This window comes from Sinohyriopsis cumingii, chromosome 3, assembly GCF_028554795.1.
Source record: "Sinohyriopsis cumingii isolate HCF-2022 chromosome 3, ASM2855479v2, whole genome shotgun sequence".
NCBI classification, from domain to species: domain Eukaryota; kingdom Metazoa; phylum Mollusca; class Bivalvia; order Unionida; family Unionidae; genus Sinohyriopsis; species Sinohyriopsis cumingii.
This window is the reverse complement of record NC_142963.1, coordinates 56994280-57011277: the sequence shown is the minus strand read 5'-3', so window position 1 is coordinate 57011277 and position 16998 is coordinate 56994280. Positions and strand designations below refer to the sequence as shown.

The following is a 16998-nucleotide window of genomic DNA, read 5'->3' as shown; positions in this document are numbered from 1 at the left end:
AGCTTGTAGTGAATTGCTTCCTAAATCCCAAGAATGATCACTGAATGCTGTATAAATTTTCTCGACAAACAAAATAGGATCTCCATTCCCACGAATGAAACTTACAAGAGTCAACACCTGGCAATATTGGACCGTATATATAAGCATAAATTCACACCCAATTTAGAGATTCTTTCACTCTTGTATTTTGAGAAATAAATAATTATTATTAATTATGCAAAACTGGTTGTTGTTTTTTTTTGTGCTATTTCTCGTTTCGGAGTTTAAGTGTCAGCAGCCGTAACACGGATTGATGGCAAAAGGAAAAGATCAATGAGTAAAATGCTGCACTGGCGACAGACATAATTGTGATTGAGATTTTTCCATTTCCTTTGTATTTATACACAGTAGTCGGTACTTCAAAGGTTATCAGTTTTCTATGAAGGTTCAGCAAAACTATTGTACTGGTATATGTAAAAAAAAACAAAAAAAAAAACAACAACAACAGAAGATTTAGACATTCAATTAATTGTATCTGTTCTATTCGCGTCTTCAGAAGTCGGTCAGTTGTAGGTATAGTTCGGTAGCATGATTGACTGTATCACAGCATACAGTACTCAGCCCAGATGTCAGCATAAGCAGATTATGATGTAACAATGTACTGTAAAGATGGGGTTGTCAATACGAACAAAGGATTGTTTGTGTAACAGATTGATTCCAATGCATTGCTTGGTCAAGTTTGTGGCTTCCTTTCGTTCTCCCTTTTAATTTATCCAGTCCAAATCTATGATTGTATGTACAAATTAAATAACCAAAAAGTCTGTCGCCAAAAAAATCGCCAGATGGGATATTTTTGTCGCCAATAAGGAAAAAAAATCGCAATTTGCGACATTGGCGAAGCCCAGGACGATCCCTGCTTTTTAAAATAGCCACTCTAACCAGTGAGGATAACCTGCAAAAGTCTTTTTTCTTTAAGAAACCAACCATATGCAAAATGTGAAACTGTTGAGCACTGCCTTATTTGTGAGTAACATAATCAGAAAAACAAACAGTTGAATAATTAGTTATGCCATTGATACATTGAAAAAAGAGTTCTGATGATTACTATGATCAATAGGAATGTCTGTTCATGCCTTGTGCTTTCTATGGCAATTGTGAACACATAGCAACCATAGCAACTTGTAATAGAAAGAATTTTGGGGTATCTTGTCTTTAATCATATCCAACATCTAACTCAATACCTATCAGGGTTCCATTAATTTTTCATTTTTGAAAGTCCTGGACTCCTTATTGTTTATATTATTATTTATGAAAAATATATCAATACCATTAAAAAATGTAGAAAATTAAGTTAAAATAGAGAGAAAAAATAGTCTATTTTATTTTTATATACCTGACAATATTTTGAGAGCTTTTAAATTCTTTTAACCATAATAGAACAAAGTTTATATTGTGGAGCATATAAAAAATATTCTTTACTATCGTTAACATCTACTTTTAAATGGCATTTTATTGATAACGTCAGTTGAATATTAAATTGAAATAACACACTTCATAAGACTTAAAGGAGTTGTATGATTGACAAATTTGTTGATTCTAGACCACAAACCTATTAATAATGAGCCTTCTTTAAACCAAAAGTAAAATTGTCACATACAGTATTAATAATTATAAATTAGGCAAATTCCTACGATATGCCAAGTCAATGTCACACAAAGTTACAATGGAAATGAATATAAATAGAAAATGACACCCAAATCTATAGTTTCATTACTGGGAATTGTAAATCTCAATTAACTGGCTCTCTTGGTATAAATAAGTTGCATTTTGGTGTAGTTGGGAATTCAGGTTTATTATGTGGGCATGTAGGAACAAGAAAGTGAAGTCCTTAGGCTGTCCAGTGATCATATTCTGGATATCCTAGAGGAGCAGTCTGGTGAATAATATCCATTAACATAAATCCTGACTAAAGTACTTTAATTTTTTATTTTATTTTCTACCACTAGTGACACCTGTACAACCCTATAATAAAGACAGGTCAAAACTGATTCTTCACCAGTCAACTCATGTTATCAGATTAAATCAGATTAAATCAATTTTGGACAAAATCTAAATTGTGTGACCTGTTTTGATGAGTAGTATGTGTTATGTAAGTGTGTGTGCATGGTTTTAGGTTAAAGTGTTTCTGTCATGCAGAGGAAATGTCATATTTGGGGTGAGAGAACATATTATTAACGTAATGAGGATGGAAATTTTGTGATTGTTATGCAGTAAAGCTCCTGTTTTAAACATTTCTGTCCCCTTATTATTTTGAGTAATTTTGATATTTGATTGACACTAAGAAAAATTATGATCACATCTTGTAGGTGAGTGAAATGAAAAGAAAAACATTGATATTTTCAAGGATGATATAAGGGTTTTTAGTGGGTTTGTCAGTGTGATATTGAAAAACATTGATATTTTAAAGGATGATTTAAGGGTTTTAGTGGGTTTGTCAGTGTGATATTGAAAAACATTGATATTTTCAAGGATGATTTAAGGGGTTTTAGTGGGTTTGTCAGTGTGATATTGAAAAACATTGATATTTTCAAGGATGATTTAAGGGGTTTTAGTGGGTTTGTCAGTGTGATATTGAAAAACATTGATATTTTCAAGGATGATTTAAGGGGTTTTAGTGGGTTTGTCAGTGTGATATTGAAAAACATTGATATTTAAAAGGATGATTTAAGGGGTTTTAGTGGGTTTGTCAGTGTGATATTGTATTTGCTTGTGCACCAATGTTCAAACAGCATTGACCCAAAACTGCTGTGGAATAATATACTGGAGATTAGAGTTGAAGTATTTTTTGTTTTTATATCAAGGAGAGTTGCTCAGGCCTGATCTGTTGGCACTTTACGACAACAAATCTGAGTCCATTCTGTTTAAATATTTTATTTTAGTACATGTAGTGATTTATACATTTTCTTTTTCAGGCTCTGAGAGGTTGGAAGCAGTTTTCAAGCATCAGAAATCTTTCAGCATGGAGAAAATTGTTGTCCTCCTGCTTTTAATCGGTACATGGTAACCCATAAATTAAAATAAGGGTTCTTCAGAATATTGTATCTTTCCCTTCTTGGAGTTATGGGCCATTTTAGACAATACCAGTGGCAACAAGAGTGGCATTGTTAAGTTTTGCATTTTTTCCCCAAAAAAGGTTCTAGAACAATATAAAAAGTACATGGTACAACATAAAAACAGTATTGAAGATATGCATGTTATCTTTGCTTTCCAAGATCAACGTGAAATGAGTATGCATTAAATGGTTGACTTTTGTAAAACTCTTACTCTCACCTTTATATTCAACCTCTAAAGAAAGGACAAATCCATTCCATGTTAGTAATGGCAAGCATTTGCTTTATCCTTTTAGTGTCATTTTTATACATGCTTCATTGCATATTGTGTATCTTGTGAGATGAGTTACTCATTTTCCTTTTTTTTTATTTGTGGAGGATTTTTCTCAAGTCATTTTTTTCGTATGACTGAGTATTAATATTCATAGGAAATTAATAAGAATTTTCATCCCTGTCTGATGATGTTATCATTGAAATCGGTGATGTCCTGTGTAGTCTGCTTCCAAACAATTCTGAATTGTGTCCACCTTCAATCCAGAAAAGTAATTACCTGGAAAGTTACTATACTTTTATGCAGTATGTGACATAGCTACTGCTACAGTGCCAATAAATCAGGATAATAATCAGATGAAACCATGATACACCTGTAACAAAATTCTCTGATCTTAAAAATACCCTGTAATCTAGATGTTTTATCCTTGCTTTTACATGCCAAACATTCCACAACAATGCAATAAAATTAAAAGGTACTCTACCCCAGATTTTTTTATATTATGTTCATGATTATATTAATCTGGAACTATTGTGAACTATTCAGAGGAGTTCTGGACAATGTCATTATGACAGCGTCATAATTCTTGATGGATTATTACATTTGCAGTTTTGAAATTTATACAGAATTTTGTATTCTTTTTGACTTTCAAAGAACTTTACCAAGATTATATTTGGATTCACTTCATAATACTATAAAGTCCTGTCACTTTGCATTTATAACAGTGATAATAAATTGTGAAAGTTTACATAACTTATTTGTGTTTCTTCTTTCTGTTACTTGGTTTATCACCATAGAGTTGTAACACATTACAAAATATAACTATGACTATCCAAATAATGTTTTACCTAAACTAAATATTCTGCAAAGATATGTCTATAAAACGTAATCTTGTAAGTTAAATGAGGTACAGGATGTACAGTAAATAAAACAATTGGAAATTGTGCAAGGTACAGCGGCATGCACATTGTCATTCATTCACATATAAACAGTCATCAGCTGTAATCATAATGTGCAGATCAGGGGAATGGTCTAGTTTTTAATCAGACATCATTGTCTCATTTATTGTGTGCAGTGTACATGTTTACAGAATTAGGAAACTGTCGCTGCCTTAGACTTTACTTGCAGGACATTTTTAAGATTAAGAATTTGGCAGTGTTTTCATGTCCATTTTATTTTAAATGTAGCCATTTTAGTGATAGGTGTTGCATTTTGTGTTCATTATTTATGTACTGACATTTTTTTTTACCTGCGTAAATGTCAACAAAATGCTACTTCACCTTGTCATGAACATTAAGCTGATGTATCTCCCTAAAAGAGCATTGCATTCACAGTTGGGGGACATTTTTCTGAATTGTGCAAGTTTGTATAGATATAGTATGGTTTGAAATTTATAAGGTATAAAGGGGTTAAATGATTCAAAGTGAGACTTTACTTGTGCCTTGTAAATTTTTTCCAAGATTGAAGGTTGGGTATGATTCAGAACGATTCATGAGAATAATATAGTGGCCCACTATTACAAGGTTAGGGATTTCATTTGGATTCTTCTGTTTCCTTCCACTTCAAAGCTCACAAAATATCAACAACTGAACCATCAATAGCTCAGTATAATTTATTAGGGGCCTGCTTAACAAAATTAGCGGAGTTCTGTAATCATATCCATTCATCCATCAGTCCATCCATCTGTCATTTAACAATCTGGTTTCAGCCAGATAATGTAACTGGGAATTATTGGATTTTAACCAGATTTTTGTATGCATAGATATATATTGATGAAATCTTGAAAGAATTTGACTCCAGTCTTCTCCATGATAGCTTAGATGAGTTTTGGCCCCTGATTGCCTTTAGCCGTAAGTTTTGTGCTGGCCATCATAACTTTCCTAATAACTCTAAATAGTAATTGTTGTTACATTTATATAAAATGCATAAATTTCAAATAACTTAATATTAAGCATACATTCAAACTTGCAATTGACATCTGCCAGGTTTTTTGAGGCACTGTGTTAGAAAGCATTCCATTTTCAGGTGCCAAAATACAGATGATACTGGAAGATATCAAAATATATGATCTCTACAAGTTAACTAAAATAGTCCTGTATACTGGAGGGAACAGTGCCAGTGAAGGGACTGATCTAGAACTTTTTGAAGAACTAGAATGACCAATTACTTACACACATCCATAAGCAAAATCAAAACTGTCATGTTGCATTGTGTGAAATGGCCCCCAAGGAAGATTGTGATGTGTTAGATATGAATTAGGTAATCCAAAGACTGGCAAGTGAATGGAAGTGTGATATTGTTTACAATTACACAAGTTTCCTGGATGAAGTGGGACAAATGATGCAACATTTATTTGGAAAAAGAGATAATATCCACCCATCTACCAAAGGGGTGGAAAAGCTGGCAAAAAATATAAATGCAGTCATTCGTGTATTCTTGTCTTACATCCACATTACAAACTTCATCCGTCCCTATAAATCCAGTGTAGGTCAAAACAGTATCAGACAATATGGTCAGCCATATCAATATAGTCAGTACACTTTGGGATGTGATTACTGTGGTGAGACCAAACATTCAGCACAGGAATGCAGGCACAGACAGCCAATACAATGCCATCAGTGTGGTAGCTTTGGACACAAAGCCAAAACTCAGCACTAGATTTATGGAATAGGAAGATGGCAATGAGGCCATCTCACACCCACAGGAAGACTCTATTCAGGGGGAGGACCAGTCTATCTATCAAGGACTGTCATATACACCAGGCATCCCTTGTCAAAACCGATTTGATCCCCTTGCTGATAGGTGTTGTGAATGTGAAAATTTACCAGCTACTTGTAAATATTCAAATGTAACTGAAAGTTCAGATTTATACAATGATTATAAAAGAAGAAAATGCAGTTGTAGAAAAACTAATTTTTTATACAGTAATGACAGTTGTAAAGATGTTCGTTGTAAATATAGTTTTAATACTTTTACTGTATCCTTGAGTGCCTCAAATATCATTGATGTTAATCTCATGAATTTAGGAATTTCTAGTAAGTGTTTACACATAGGTCATTTAATATTCAATGTTTTCGTGAAAAGATTGATCAAGTGAAATTACTGCTAACCTCTCAAAATAATGATATCCATTTATCTGGACTCTCAGAAACATTGTTGACAGAAAATCAGAGTGAAAACGTCTTATATATCATTGACTATGACAAACCTTATTGAAGGGATAGGAAAGCAGGTGGTGGTGGGCTCCTTGTGTATGTTAGAACTGGTACTGTTTCTAAAAGACAGGAAGACCTAGAAATACAGAAAATATTATCCATTTGGCTACAGATCACTCCAGAAAAGCTATTAAGCCCTACTTAGTAGGTTTTGTGTACAGACCCCCATCATCACATACTGATTGGTGTGAATATTTTGAACTTCAAGTAGATACAGTTTCAAATGAAGAGAAAGAATTTTACATTCTAGGTGATATAAATAGAGACCTTCTCAATGATCAAATTGAAGTGAATTGGATGGATTTTATTGCTTCATTAGGTACTACATCTACCTCTAAAATGTATATAGGCCATATTTGTACCAATACAAAAGTCCTGGATGAAAACCAAAATAACCAGAAAGCTATCTGGAAAGTGTTTACTGGGTTTGATGCAGGCAAATGTAACAGTAAAACTGAAATTTTATCTCTGTCATGAGTGCATTTATACCAATAATCCAACTGACATGTCATATATTTTTAATGACTTTCGTTCAAATTGCTGAAAAACTTAAAGAACCCAGAACTTCATCTGATCATCTGGAACTCAAAACTTTTTATGCTAAAAAAACTACCAAACAATATAAAGTTTGAAATTTCTGAAATTTTTGTTGAAATATATTCAATAAATGGATGATTGGAAAGCTACAGGACTTGATATGATTGGACCAAGGCTACTAAAGGTAGCGGCACCTGCAATTGTAGAGAGTAGAACTTTCATTTGCAATGAAAGTATTAGGTCTAATAAATTTCCACAGGCACAGAAAATTGCCAAGGTCTCACCATTGCATGAAGCAGGAACAAAAGATGACGTAATTAACTACAGACTCACCTCTATCCTTCTTTGTCTCTCCAGATTACTAGACAAACATGTACTTTATTCTTTTCTCAACTATTTGAACACTTATGATCTTATTCTTGAAAATCAGTCTGGCTTTCAACAGAATCATTCCTGTCAAACTGCACTTATATCTTTGATTGAGAAATAGCTGAAAGGATTAGATCATGGAGAAATGGTAGGCACTATTGTGGTTGATTTTTGTAAAGCTTTTGATCTTGTAGACCATGAAATCTTGCTTGAAAAACTAAAAATCTATCAATGCAGTGAAAACTCCCTTAACTGGTTTACTTCTTACTTAACTGATAAAGTGCAAAAAGTATCTTTAAATGGTCAACTTTCTCAAAGTAAAAATATTAATCATGGATTACCACAGGGCTCTGTCCTTGGACCTCTCTAATTCATTCTATTTATCAACGACTTACCTCTTAAGATTGGAACTTCAGTTTCTTCCATTGACCTCTATGCAGATGACACTACACTGTCTGAGATGGGTAAAACCAAATTGTGACTTGAAAATAACTTACAAGATGCTCTAAAAAGACTTAAAGTATGGTGCAATTAAACCAGTATGATCATTAATACAGAAAAAAATAAAAGCCCTACTAGTTAGAACGCAACACAAATGAGCAAAGATAGATAGCAACAAACTCCATGACTCTTCTTTTTGACAATGTGCGCCTTAAAAAAAATTCTCATGATAAAATTCTTAGTGTGTTCATAGATAACAATCTTACTTGATCTATTCACATTTAACATGTTTCAAAAAAAGGTTAATTCTTATCTTTGGCTACTGAGGAAAAAGCCTGCTAGTAGCTTCTCGTGGGTTGGTGGTTCTTTCCTGGGTTTTCCAGGGTCTTTCCTCCACCAGTTATACTGGCCGCCATGTATAGCCTCTCTTGTGCTGAAAAATGGCGCTAAACCCTAGAACAACAACAACAACAACAACCGAGGAAAAAAAATGCATTCCTCTTCAGTATAGGGTCATCTTTTATAAAAGTTATATAAGCCATATCTGGACTATTGTAATGTAATTTGGGATAATACATCCAATTCAAACATAACAACACTTTTAAGACTCCAAAAGAGGGCTTGCCATTTAATTCTAGATCAGTGTATAAACAGTTTCCAGGATGCAACGAATAATATAAAGATTTTAACAATACATGAAAGAATATTTCTTTGAAAGGCCAAATTGATGTATAAAGTATCCAGGAAAGCCATTCCTGTCTATCTAAGCAATATCTTTCACCAATGAGATGCTGATAGTACTCCAAAATTTAAGGTTCATAAGAAGTAAAAATTATGTTATACCAAAAGCCAGATAAGGAATTTGGGGGCCCCGAGTGGTCTAAAGCGCCCTCCGTTATGGATCACTGCCATCTCACCTCTGTCTGCGTGGGTTTGAGTCTATGATTCAGCCAATGTGGGTATGTGAGAAAGCTTGCCAGTAGCTTCTTGTGGGTCAGTGGTTCTTCCCGGGGTTTTCCCCGGGTTCTTCCTCCACCATTAATACTGGCTGCCATGCATAGACTATCATGTGCTGAAAAATGGTGTTAAACCCCACAACAACAAATAAGGAATTGTTTAAAAACAATTTTCAATATTCTGGTCCCCTAGTATAGAAAAACATTCCTAGTGACATAAGGCAGGCTTCTATCATTTCTTCTTTTCATAATCAATGTCTCAAATGGGTGAAGTCTTTAGAAAATTGAACAGTTCTCGTAAAATAAATACCACCAGCTTTCCTGTAATTTTGCATCATTTTCACAGTAGAATGTTTCAATGCAGGAGGATATTTTATACATGTTTATGTGTTCACAGATGCCTTTGCATATGTTCCAGGCTTGATACATTGATTTTTAAAATCACTTAATTATTTAGTGTCAAGCCAAATTCTTCACATCATGTTGTATATACATGTACTGTACATATTGTACATAACAGAAGGCCTCAGTGTAGATTAGTTCTGTAACTAATTGAGTTACCTTCTCTAAAAAAAAGTCTTTATTGATATTATTATTATTATTACTTATATTGTTATTATTATTATTATTATTTTTTTTTTTTAATTTGTAATAGGATTGTTGAATGACATAGCACTGCCTTTTGTAAATGAAATATTAGTAGAATTTTTTATTTAAAAGTATGCAAAGTATTTATTATATTACATTTTAATTGCAGGTACCTTGATACATATTACTCTGTGCCAGTCAAGTAAGTATAAACACAGTCAAGATTTATCACATAACTCTATCTCAGCCTGTTTTCCGTAACTGAGACATTTTGATATTTGCATACATGTTTGCTGTTTGTAAACCATGATAATCTCCCTTTAATTCTAAACCATGCTTCTACATGACCATCCCATGCTATTTTATGTATATGCATTAGAAATGCTTATGATCACTTTAGAAGCAGTTGATGTAAAAGTCCAGCACTTCTGAGTTTTTCTTTATATTAATATTTCATGCCCTCACTGCAAATTTGACCAATTTTTTTTTGGGGGGGGCGAATATGATATTGGATTTAGAATAGATTTGTGCTTCCTGGAGTAAATGCTGAATAGGTACATTACATGCAAGATTAAATTATGGAATGATGGGCTTTATTTTGTAGAACATTTTGTTGGGTATGCTGCATGCCAAATCACAATTATGATCATAATTGATAGAAGAAGAACATCTACATGTATATATAGTCACAGATGTGCATATCCACATGCTTCAGGCATGACCTTTTGAACTCTTATTTTAATATGGTGGACAACATACATTCCCTGAAGACCTTTGAAGTGATGAAAGATTGGAATATTTCCTGTAATGTGTCAATGTCCAGCAGTAATATTGGACACAATTGGTCAAATATATGTACATAAATCCACAAAGACCCCCTTTCTTTTAAAGAAATTTCCTCAAAAATGTGGCAGAAGAAAATTTAAGATGTGATTGTACATCTACACTAACAACTTATTATGAAACAAAGTTTCAGTAGATTCTTCCAAGCAGTTTGTTCTCTCTGATAACAAATATTGATGAAGAAATGATTGCCTGAGACAAGCCTTCCTCATTTTTCATGAATATGCATAAACCAGCCAATCTTGCATGAGGCCTTCTACAGTGGCATTATACAAAGGGCCTTACAGTGAATGAATACTTTAATTACAGAGGCATTATACAAAGAGCCTTACAGTGACTGAGTACTTTAATTACAGTGGCATTATACAAAGGGCCTTACAGTGACTGAGTACTTTCACACATGGCATTATACAAAGGGCCTTACAGTGACTGAGTACTTTAATTACAATGGCATTATTCAAAAGGCCTTTCAGTGACTGAGTACTTTAATTACAGAAACATCACAATAACAATTTACAAAATTCAGATTACCCCAGTTTGTTATATTTGTATCAAATTTCAGAGGCTTAAATTAGTATTGGAAGAATCATAAATCAGATATTTTAAACATCTGGCAAGGACAAATGTGAACAAAATATTTCTGATCATTGACATGAAAATATTATTGACCTGATTTTTAGTTAACTTTAGTTGGTAAAGGAGAGTTTTTGTATTAACCCTGCATTGGTATTGGAGCCTTTTTTATTGTCTAGAATCAGAATATATTTTCCACTGCATTGTAACCATTCCTGAACATTTTTTTCTGTCTGACAGTTTTGATTTGACTTTGTGAAAATAAAAAATAAAAACCAACTTTTAAAGTTCAAATGAAATTTGAATTAGGATGTAGACAGAGAATGTCATCACTGATGATATATATGGTCATTTCATCAATTTAGGGGACTAATTAAGCCAATCTGTTTGGCATTATAATATTTGACTTTCTTTGGGTAAATCAAGTAGTTTTCTGTTATATGCAAATGTTATTGTCAGTGTTATATTCATCAGTGGCGTTATTTAAATCATATTTGTTGCCTTTTTTCAGCTAAATAAATAAAGACATGTTTTAACACAGATTTCATCTGACAGTATTGCACAAGGATCCATGTGAAATCTTAGGAAACGGATTATCTTCAAAAGAATTTTTGTAAAAATAATTATAAAAAGTTCTTAAAAGAAAATATATGTTAAATGTTAGATTTCATAGTGTTTTGACATGGCATTTTGAATTAGAACATATTTCAGGGTTCTGTAGAAATGGGAAAAAGTCTGAAATCAGAATAAATTTGTTTCTGGCCAGTAGTTTTGCAAAAATTGATCTGAGTCAGGGAAAAGCCAGGAATTTCCCACTTTTGATACATCTCTTGCAGAAAAAATATGGTACCAATGATAAATGGACTGATTCAAAATTTAGTTTGTTCAGTTAAACTGCTGGAATTTTGTACTGGTATGGAACTCTTCCATTAAACACTCTATGAAGTTGTGCAGTTGCAAAACCTTGTGGATCACTTGCACCAGGTATAGGGAAGAAAGTTCTTGATTTTGGATTCAAATGTTCAATGGTCAAGCTTTCTGACTGAAAGAATTAAAATGGCATCTTCACAATAAGATAATGCTCTTCATCATAAACCTGTCCCAACATTTGTGGATGCTTACACTTAGAGTAAGGAAGAAGATTGTCTATTTTGGGGCAGAAAGGTTAAAGGTTATGTTCACTCTGAAAGACAAAGGATTTTAGCACAAAAATTTCAGATATTTACATAGACTTACCCCCTCCCCTATGTAAATAGTGAATTCACAGTCTCAGACTTAGGTACCTTAAATACTTGCTTAAACTGCAAAGAACAAAGATCCTAATCTGCCACAACATAATGCACCTGCAGGTCAAGGGTTATGTTGTTTGTTCTACTGATTACATTCCTTACAAACTGCACAAACCCAGATCTGCTTGAGCATTATGGCAGATCCAAGTCTGTGCAGTTTGTAGTTGGATTCGACTTATAACGAGTATTTATGGCGTATCGTGTAACTTTCATATCTGTGTCATTTTTTGTTTATTTTCTTGAGCATATAAACATTTTTCAATATCATATACCCTGTAAACTCCCACAACAATTCTTTATGACAAAATTTAGACTAATTTGTTATTAATACTGTAGATCTTGGTCCCCGTTTCCTTGAGCTGGCCACAGATGGTATTGATGGCAATTTGAAAGACAGGCTTCAGAGAGTTGGTATTGATGAAAATCTGCCAGCAGGTAAGCATGAAAATATAATTTGTGTGTTAGTAAGATGCAGTACACTTATAGTATTATCAGATGATATCATAATATGGAAATCGGTTTGTTTAATCTTGAAAGTTGCTTGAATTTGAGGTGTTACCATTTTAAACTGCTTGAATTCCAAAAAGGTTGGTATTATTATCCTTCAAAAGTCCTTGATTTTTATTTTAAACCTTGACTTTTGCCCAAAAACTCATTTAATTTATCTAAGGGAATACAAATGACAACACTCGAAAGCATTTGGAAGTCCTTGAAAACTTCTTGCATAATCCTTGAAACAAACTCTCCAGGGTTGTATGAACCATGTATCTGTATGAGCCTTGTACTTTTTGTTTTCATTAATACAGCATTTCTCTGTCAGGAGAACATGCTGACTGTGATAGTTGATCGCCGTCTTGAAATATATTGATCTGCAGCTAACATAATGCAACATTTTTCAAATGCCAGTTTTATGCCATAGAGTACGAAACACCAGAACTGCATGATACATTTAATTTTTCAGTCACCTATCTCTCTGTCTTTCTCTCTATCCATCCATTTATCTATTTGCCAATCTTTCTTTGTAGTTATTTGTAAATTTATCATTTGATACATTCAATCAAACAGACAAAAAGATGTTCAAGTTATAAATGCATGTCTCTGTTGTTTTCTAATACCCATCCATATGAGGAATTGGTCATCTTTTAGTCTGTACCTTCTAACTTCTGTATCTGTCTGATGATGTCTACATGTTTACTGATTTTGACTACAATAAAGGCCCTTGTCTGTCCTTATATTCATGTACTGTCTATACTCACTTATAAGCAGTCAAACTGCAAACAACAAAGATCTTGATTTGCCACAGCCTAATGCACTTGCAGATCAGGGTTGATGTTGTTTGTTCTTGATTACTCCTAACAAACTGCACAGACCCAGATCTTCCAGGGCATTATGTGACAGCAGATCTGGATCTGTGCAGTTTATAGATGGACCCTTATAAGCAATTACATATGGTATTCAGGCCTGGAACTATTCCAACTCTGTTCAAGCTAGAAACCATGTGATATCATTGTGGTTGGTTTGTTATGTATAGCACTTTAAGAATTTTCATCCATTCCCTAGGGGAACAGATAGGATGGGGCCAGGCTGGGGCAGATTTTACATAACTATTGAGGTCTTCATTTTATATGTCTGGGAATCAGTTTTCATGACTAGACACAAAATATCAGTACATGAATCAATTTGGGTGTTAACAGAGACCATGTGATGATGCCTCTAGGACATACAGATGTGGCCTGAGAACTAAAACTTGGAAACTATGAAGATTGAACTGCATTTACTGGGACTTGAAAGTTAAGAGAAATTTAGATGTGCAAACAATATTGACCCCAAGGATTCCTTCTATCCCACAGTAACGTGGGGCTAGGGGCATATATTTAGGGAGTTGGACAAACCAGGTGAGCTGATGATTGGTACATGTGTTTTTTAATGCAGTCCAGTTTGTTAGTTTGCCTTTATGACATACATTGATTATATGATTCCACAGGCATTGATAGCATTGTGCGATGTCATGTGAACCTCAGCACAATCGTGTGAACCTCTGAGAAAACGATTTGTTTTCCTGTCACTGTAGCTTACTTAATGGAGCTTAGTCAGCTTTCTGATCCAATGTATACTCATGGGGATTGTAGGTTACAATTACTTAAATCTCTAAAACTAATGAATTAGGTTTATAGGTTAATTCTATCTCTTTCTTTTTTTTCTTCTCTCGGCACATTGAACACATTGTTGGCTAATATCACTGCTAAGGAAAGGAAGCAAAGTGCATTTTCTTGAGAATACACCAATTAGGCAACCAGCCAGGGCAGGCCTGAGTAGGTATTGCACCATGAACTCTTGGTTTATCAGCCTGACTGACTTCACCATCCAAACTATGTACCTACGTTTTTGTGATTATAAAAATCTCCACATGGAATTTGATCGATTTATTAATTTCGTAACATGTACTGCTCTTTCAAACAAAGTAGATGACATTGGCCTGCTTTTCTTACATTAATTACTTTGATACATATTCTTTAATTGTGTACTTGTTATATATATATGGGTCATCCCCTGCTTTAAAGTTTTTAATTCTAGGCAAAACATCAGTTGCGGACATTGTATATACATTTGACTGTCAGTCAGAACATTTCTAGAATCATTTGGAACTTGCACATGGAAAAATACAGATCGCACTGACCTACCTCTTTCATTATTCAGACATTATCTTTATTTTTTTTATGAAGAGTTGCATGACATACATGCTAAGATGTACAGGCTGCCAGTATCCTTATCATTGATTTAACGTCTATAAGTGCAAAATAATAGTTTCAACATCAGGCAGATAGCTGGATACATGTGAGCTTATTTTTTGTTGTTTTCTTTTTTTCTTTTCCAAGGTCGTTATTTGGGAAGGCTGCAAGCAAGAGACCCAGATAGCAATGTGCTAACATACTACTCAGATTCTGTTCAAGGTTCTCCTGTTAGAGTGGATGAGACATCAGGTGATGTGTATACACTAGAACCGCTGAATTACGAGGTGAGTTGAAATTTGGTTCATACTTTATTTTTCTGGTACAATAGATCACAGGTACATCATCAAGATTTTTGTCCTTGCAAGACATGTATAACTTAAAGAGTATCAAGAAAGAAAAGAATTCACAAATTTAGCAGGGACATTATTTAATCCTTAAAAATTATACACAATGAATATTGAAAAATAATGAAAAGTAAAATTGATAAATAATACTAATTTCCATGAATTACCAAGCTGTTGGAAAGTACAGTTACTTTCTAGCCCCCTGTCTCTCTGTCTTTCTCTGCAACTCTCTCTCTCTCTCTCTCTCTCTCTCTCTCTCTCTCTCTATATATATATATATATATATATATAAGCTTGAAGGTAGTTGCCAATATTTTCAACATTTACCATCCAAATGCTGATTAAACCATTAATTTTTCTAAAATGCTAATTGTTTCTCCTGACATTTTTTATTTTGTTAATGTTGAAAACATTTATTTTAAGATTTTAATGATTATCTCCCACTTTTGCAAAATATTGCATAAATTTCAGATTTTACAATGATGAGACAGACTATGCTTTTGTTTTTTTATTGATGCAGAAATCAAACGAAGGTAAACATGTCAGCAAGAGATAAAAGAGTTTCCCAGCTTTGCCAGATATTATGCGTATTTTTGTTTACTTTTTTCTTCTGTTCATTAACAATATCCTTCAAGGCAAATATTAAACAAGCATATTTGCGCATTGGATGTTGTTTGTAACCATCACAGCTCAAGAACTATTCAATATATTTTCATACAATTTAGTATAAATATTGGTTCTTAAACCTAGATGTGGCCTTCTTGGGTTTTGTCTTGTCAGCTCCAGTTTTCATTGAGTTGTAGCCCTTTACAAATAACTTCACATCTTCACATGCTCAGTTTTTGGTAACTGGAATAGCTCAAAAGATCATTCAACATTTTGATGCAATTTGGTATAAACATTGACTTACATTTGTCATTTTTAGCTTTAGTCTTATCAACTACATATTGGATAGGGTCCTTGTCAAGCAATTTCTTGACTTGGAAACTTGGCTTGGTTTTGAGGGTTTAACACCATTTATCAGCACATGATTGGTTATAGATGGCAGCCAATATATTTCATGGAGAAAAAATCCAGGAAGAACAGGCAACCCATGGAAAGCTTCTGGCAAGCTTCCTTACATACCCACATTGGCCAAGCTGAACCTTGAACAAACACGTGCCACCCAGGACCCCTGAAAACTTGGAATATTGTTTCCAATCTACATAGCTCAAGAACCATTCAACATATTCCAATAAAATTGTATATGATCATGGTCTCATAGACAAATATGTACCATTTATGGATTTTCTCTTTGATACACCATGTTGGACAGGCTTAATTTGATACACCATGTTGGACAGACTTAATAGTCCTTTTCTTATTGTAACATCATGCCTGAAATAAACTCAAAAACCATCCAGCATGTTATGATGCAATTTGACTTTTTCATTGTTTCAGAGACCTATATGTGTCCTTTTTTATGTTTTCTCTCGTCTGCTCCATTTTGGAGTTGCAAGTTATTGTCAATCAGTTTCATATGAATGCATGGAATCTTGCTCATTTTGACAAGTCCTTGAATAAGTTCAAGTTCTAGCATTCCAGATCATCATTAAGAGCACCCACGGCTTCTGAATCCCCTTGGGTTTTCCAGCACAAGCTTCAGTGCTTAAGGCATTACAGAGACATTGTTGTGAGCACAAGGGCTCATATCATTGCTTACAATTGACAGGTTATACATGTACTATATAATAACTACAAGGGAGGATGCT

General features: G+C 33.8%; 1 protein-coding gene across 1 annotated transcript in view; it reads left to right on the top strand.

Annotated features, from left to right (window-relative positions):
- LOC149802901 (cadherin-87A-like) overlaps positions 1-16998 on the top strand; it is a 156072-nt gene that overhangs the window by 1752 nt on the left and 137322 nt on the right. Inside the window, exons 2-5 of the mRNA XM_089952392.1 lie at positions 2952-3032; positions 9636-9668; positions 12508-12606; positions 15048-15187. Of these exons, the coding sequence (XP_089808518.1) occupies positions 2999-3032; positions 9636-9668; positions 12508-12606; positions 15048-15187 (306 nt within the window). The 5' untranslated portion in view covers positions 2952-2998. The remainder of the gene's footprint in view (positions 1-2951; positions 3033-9635; positions 9669-12507; positions 12607-15047; positions 15188-16998) is intronic.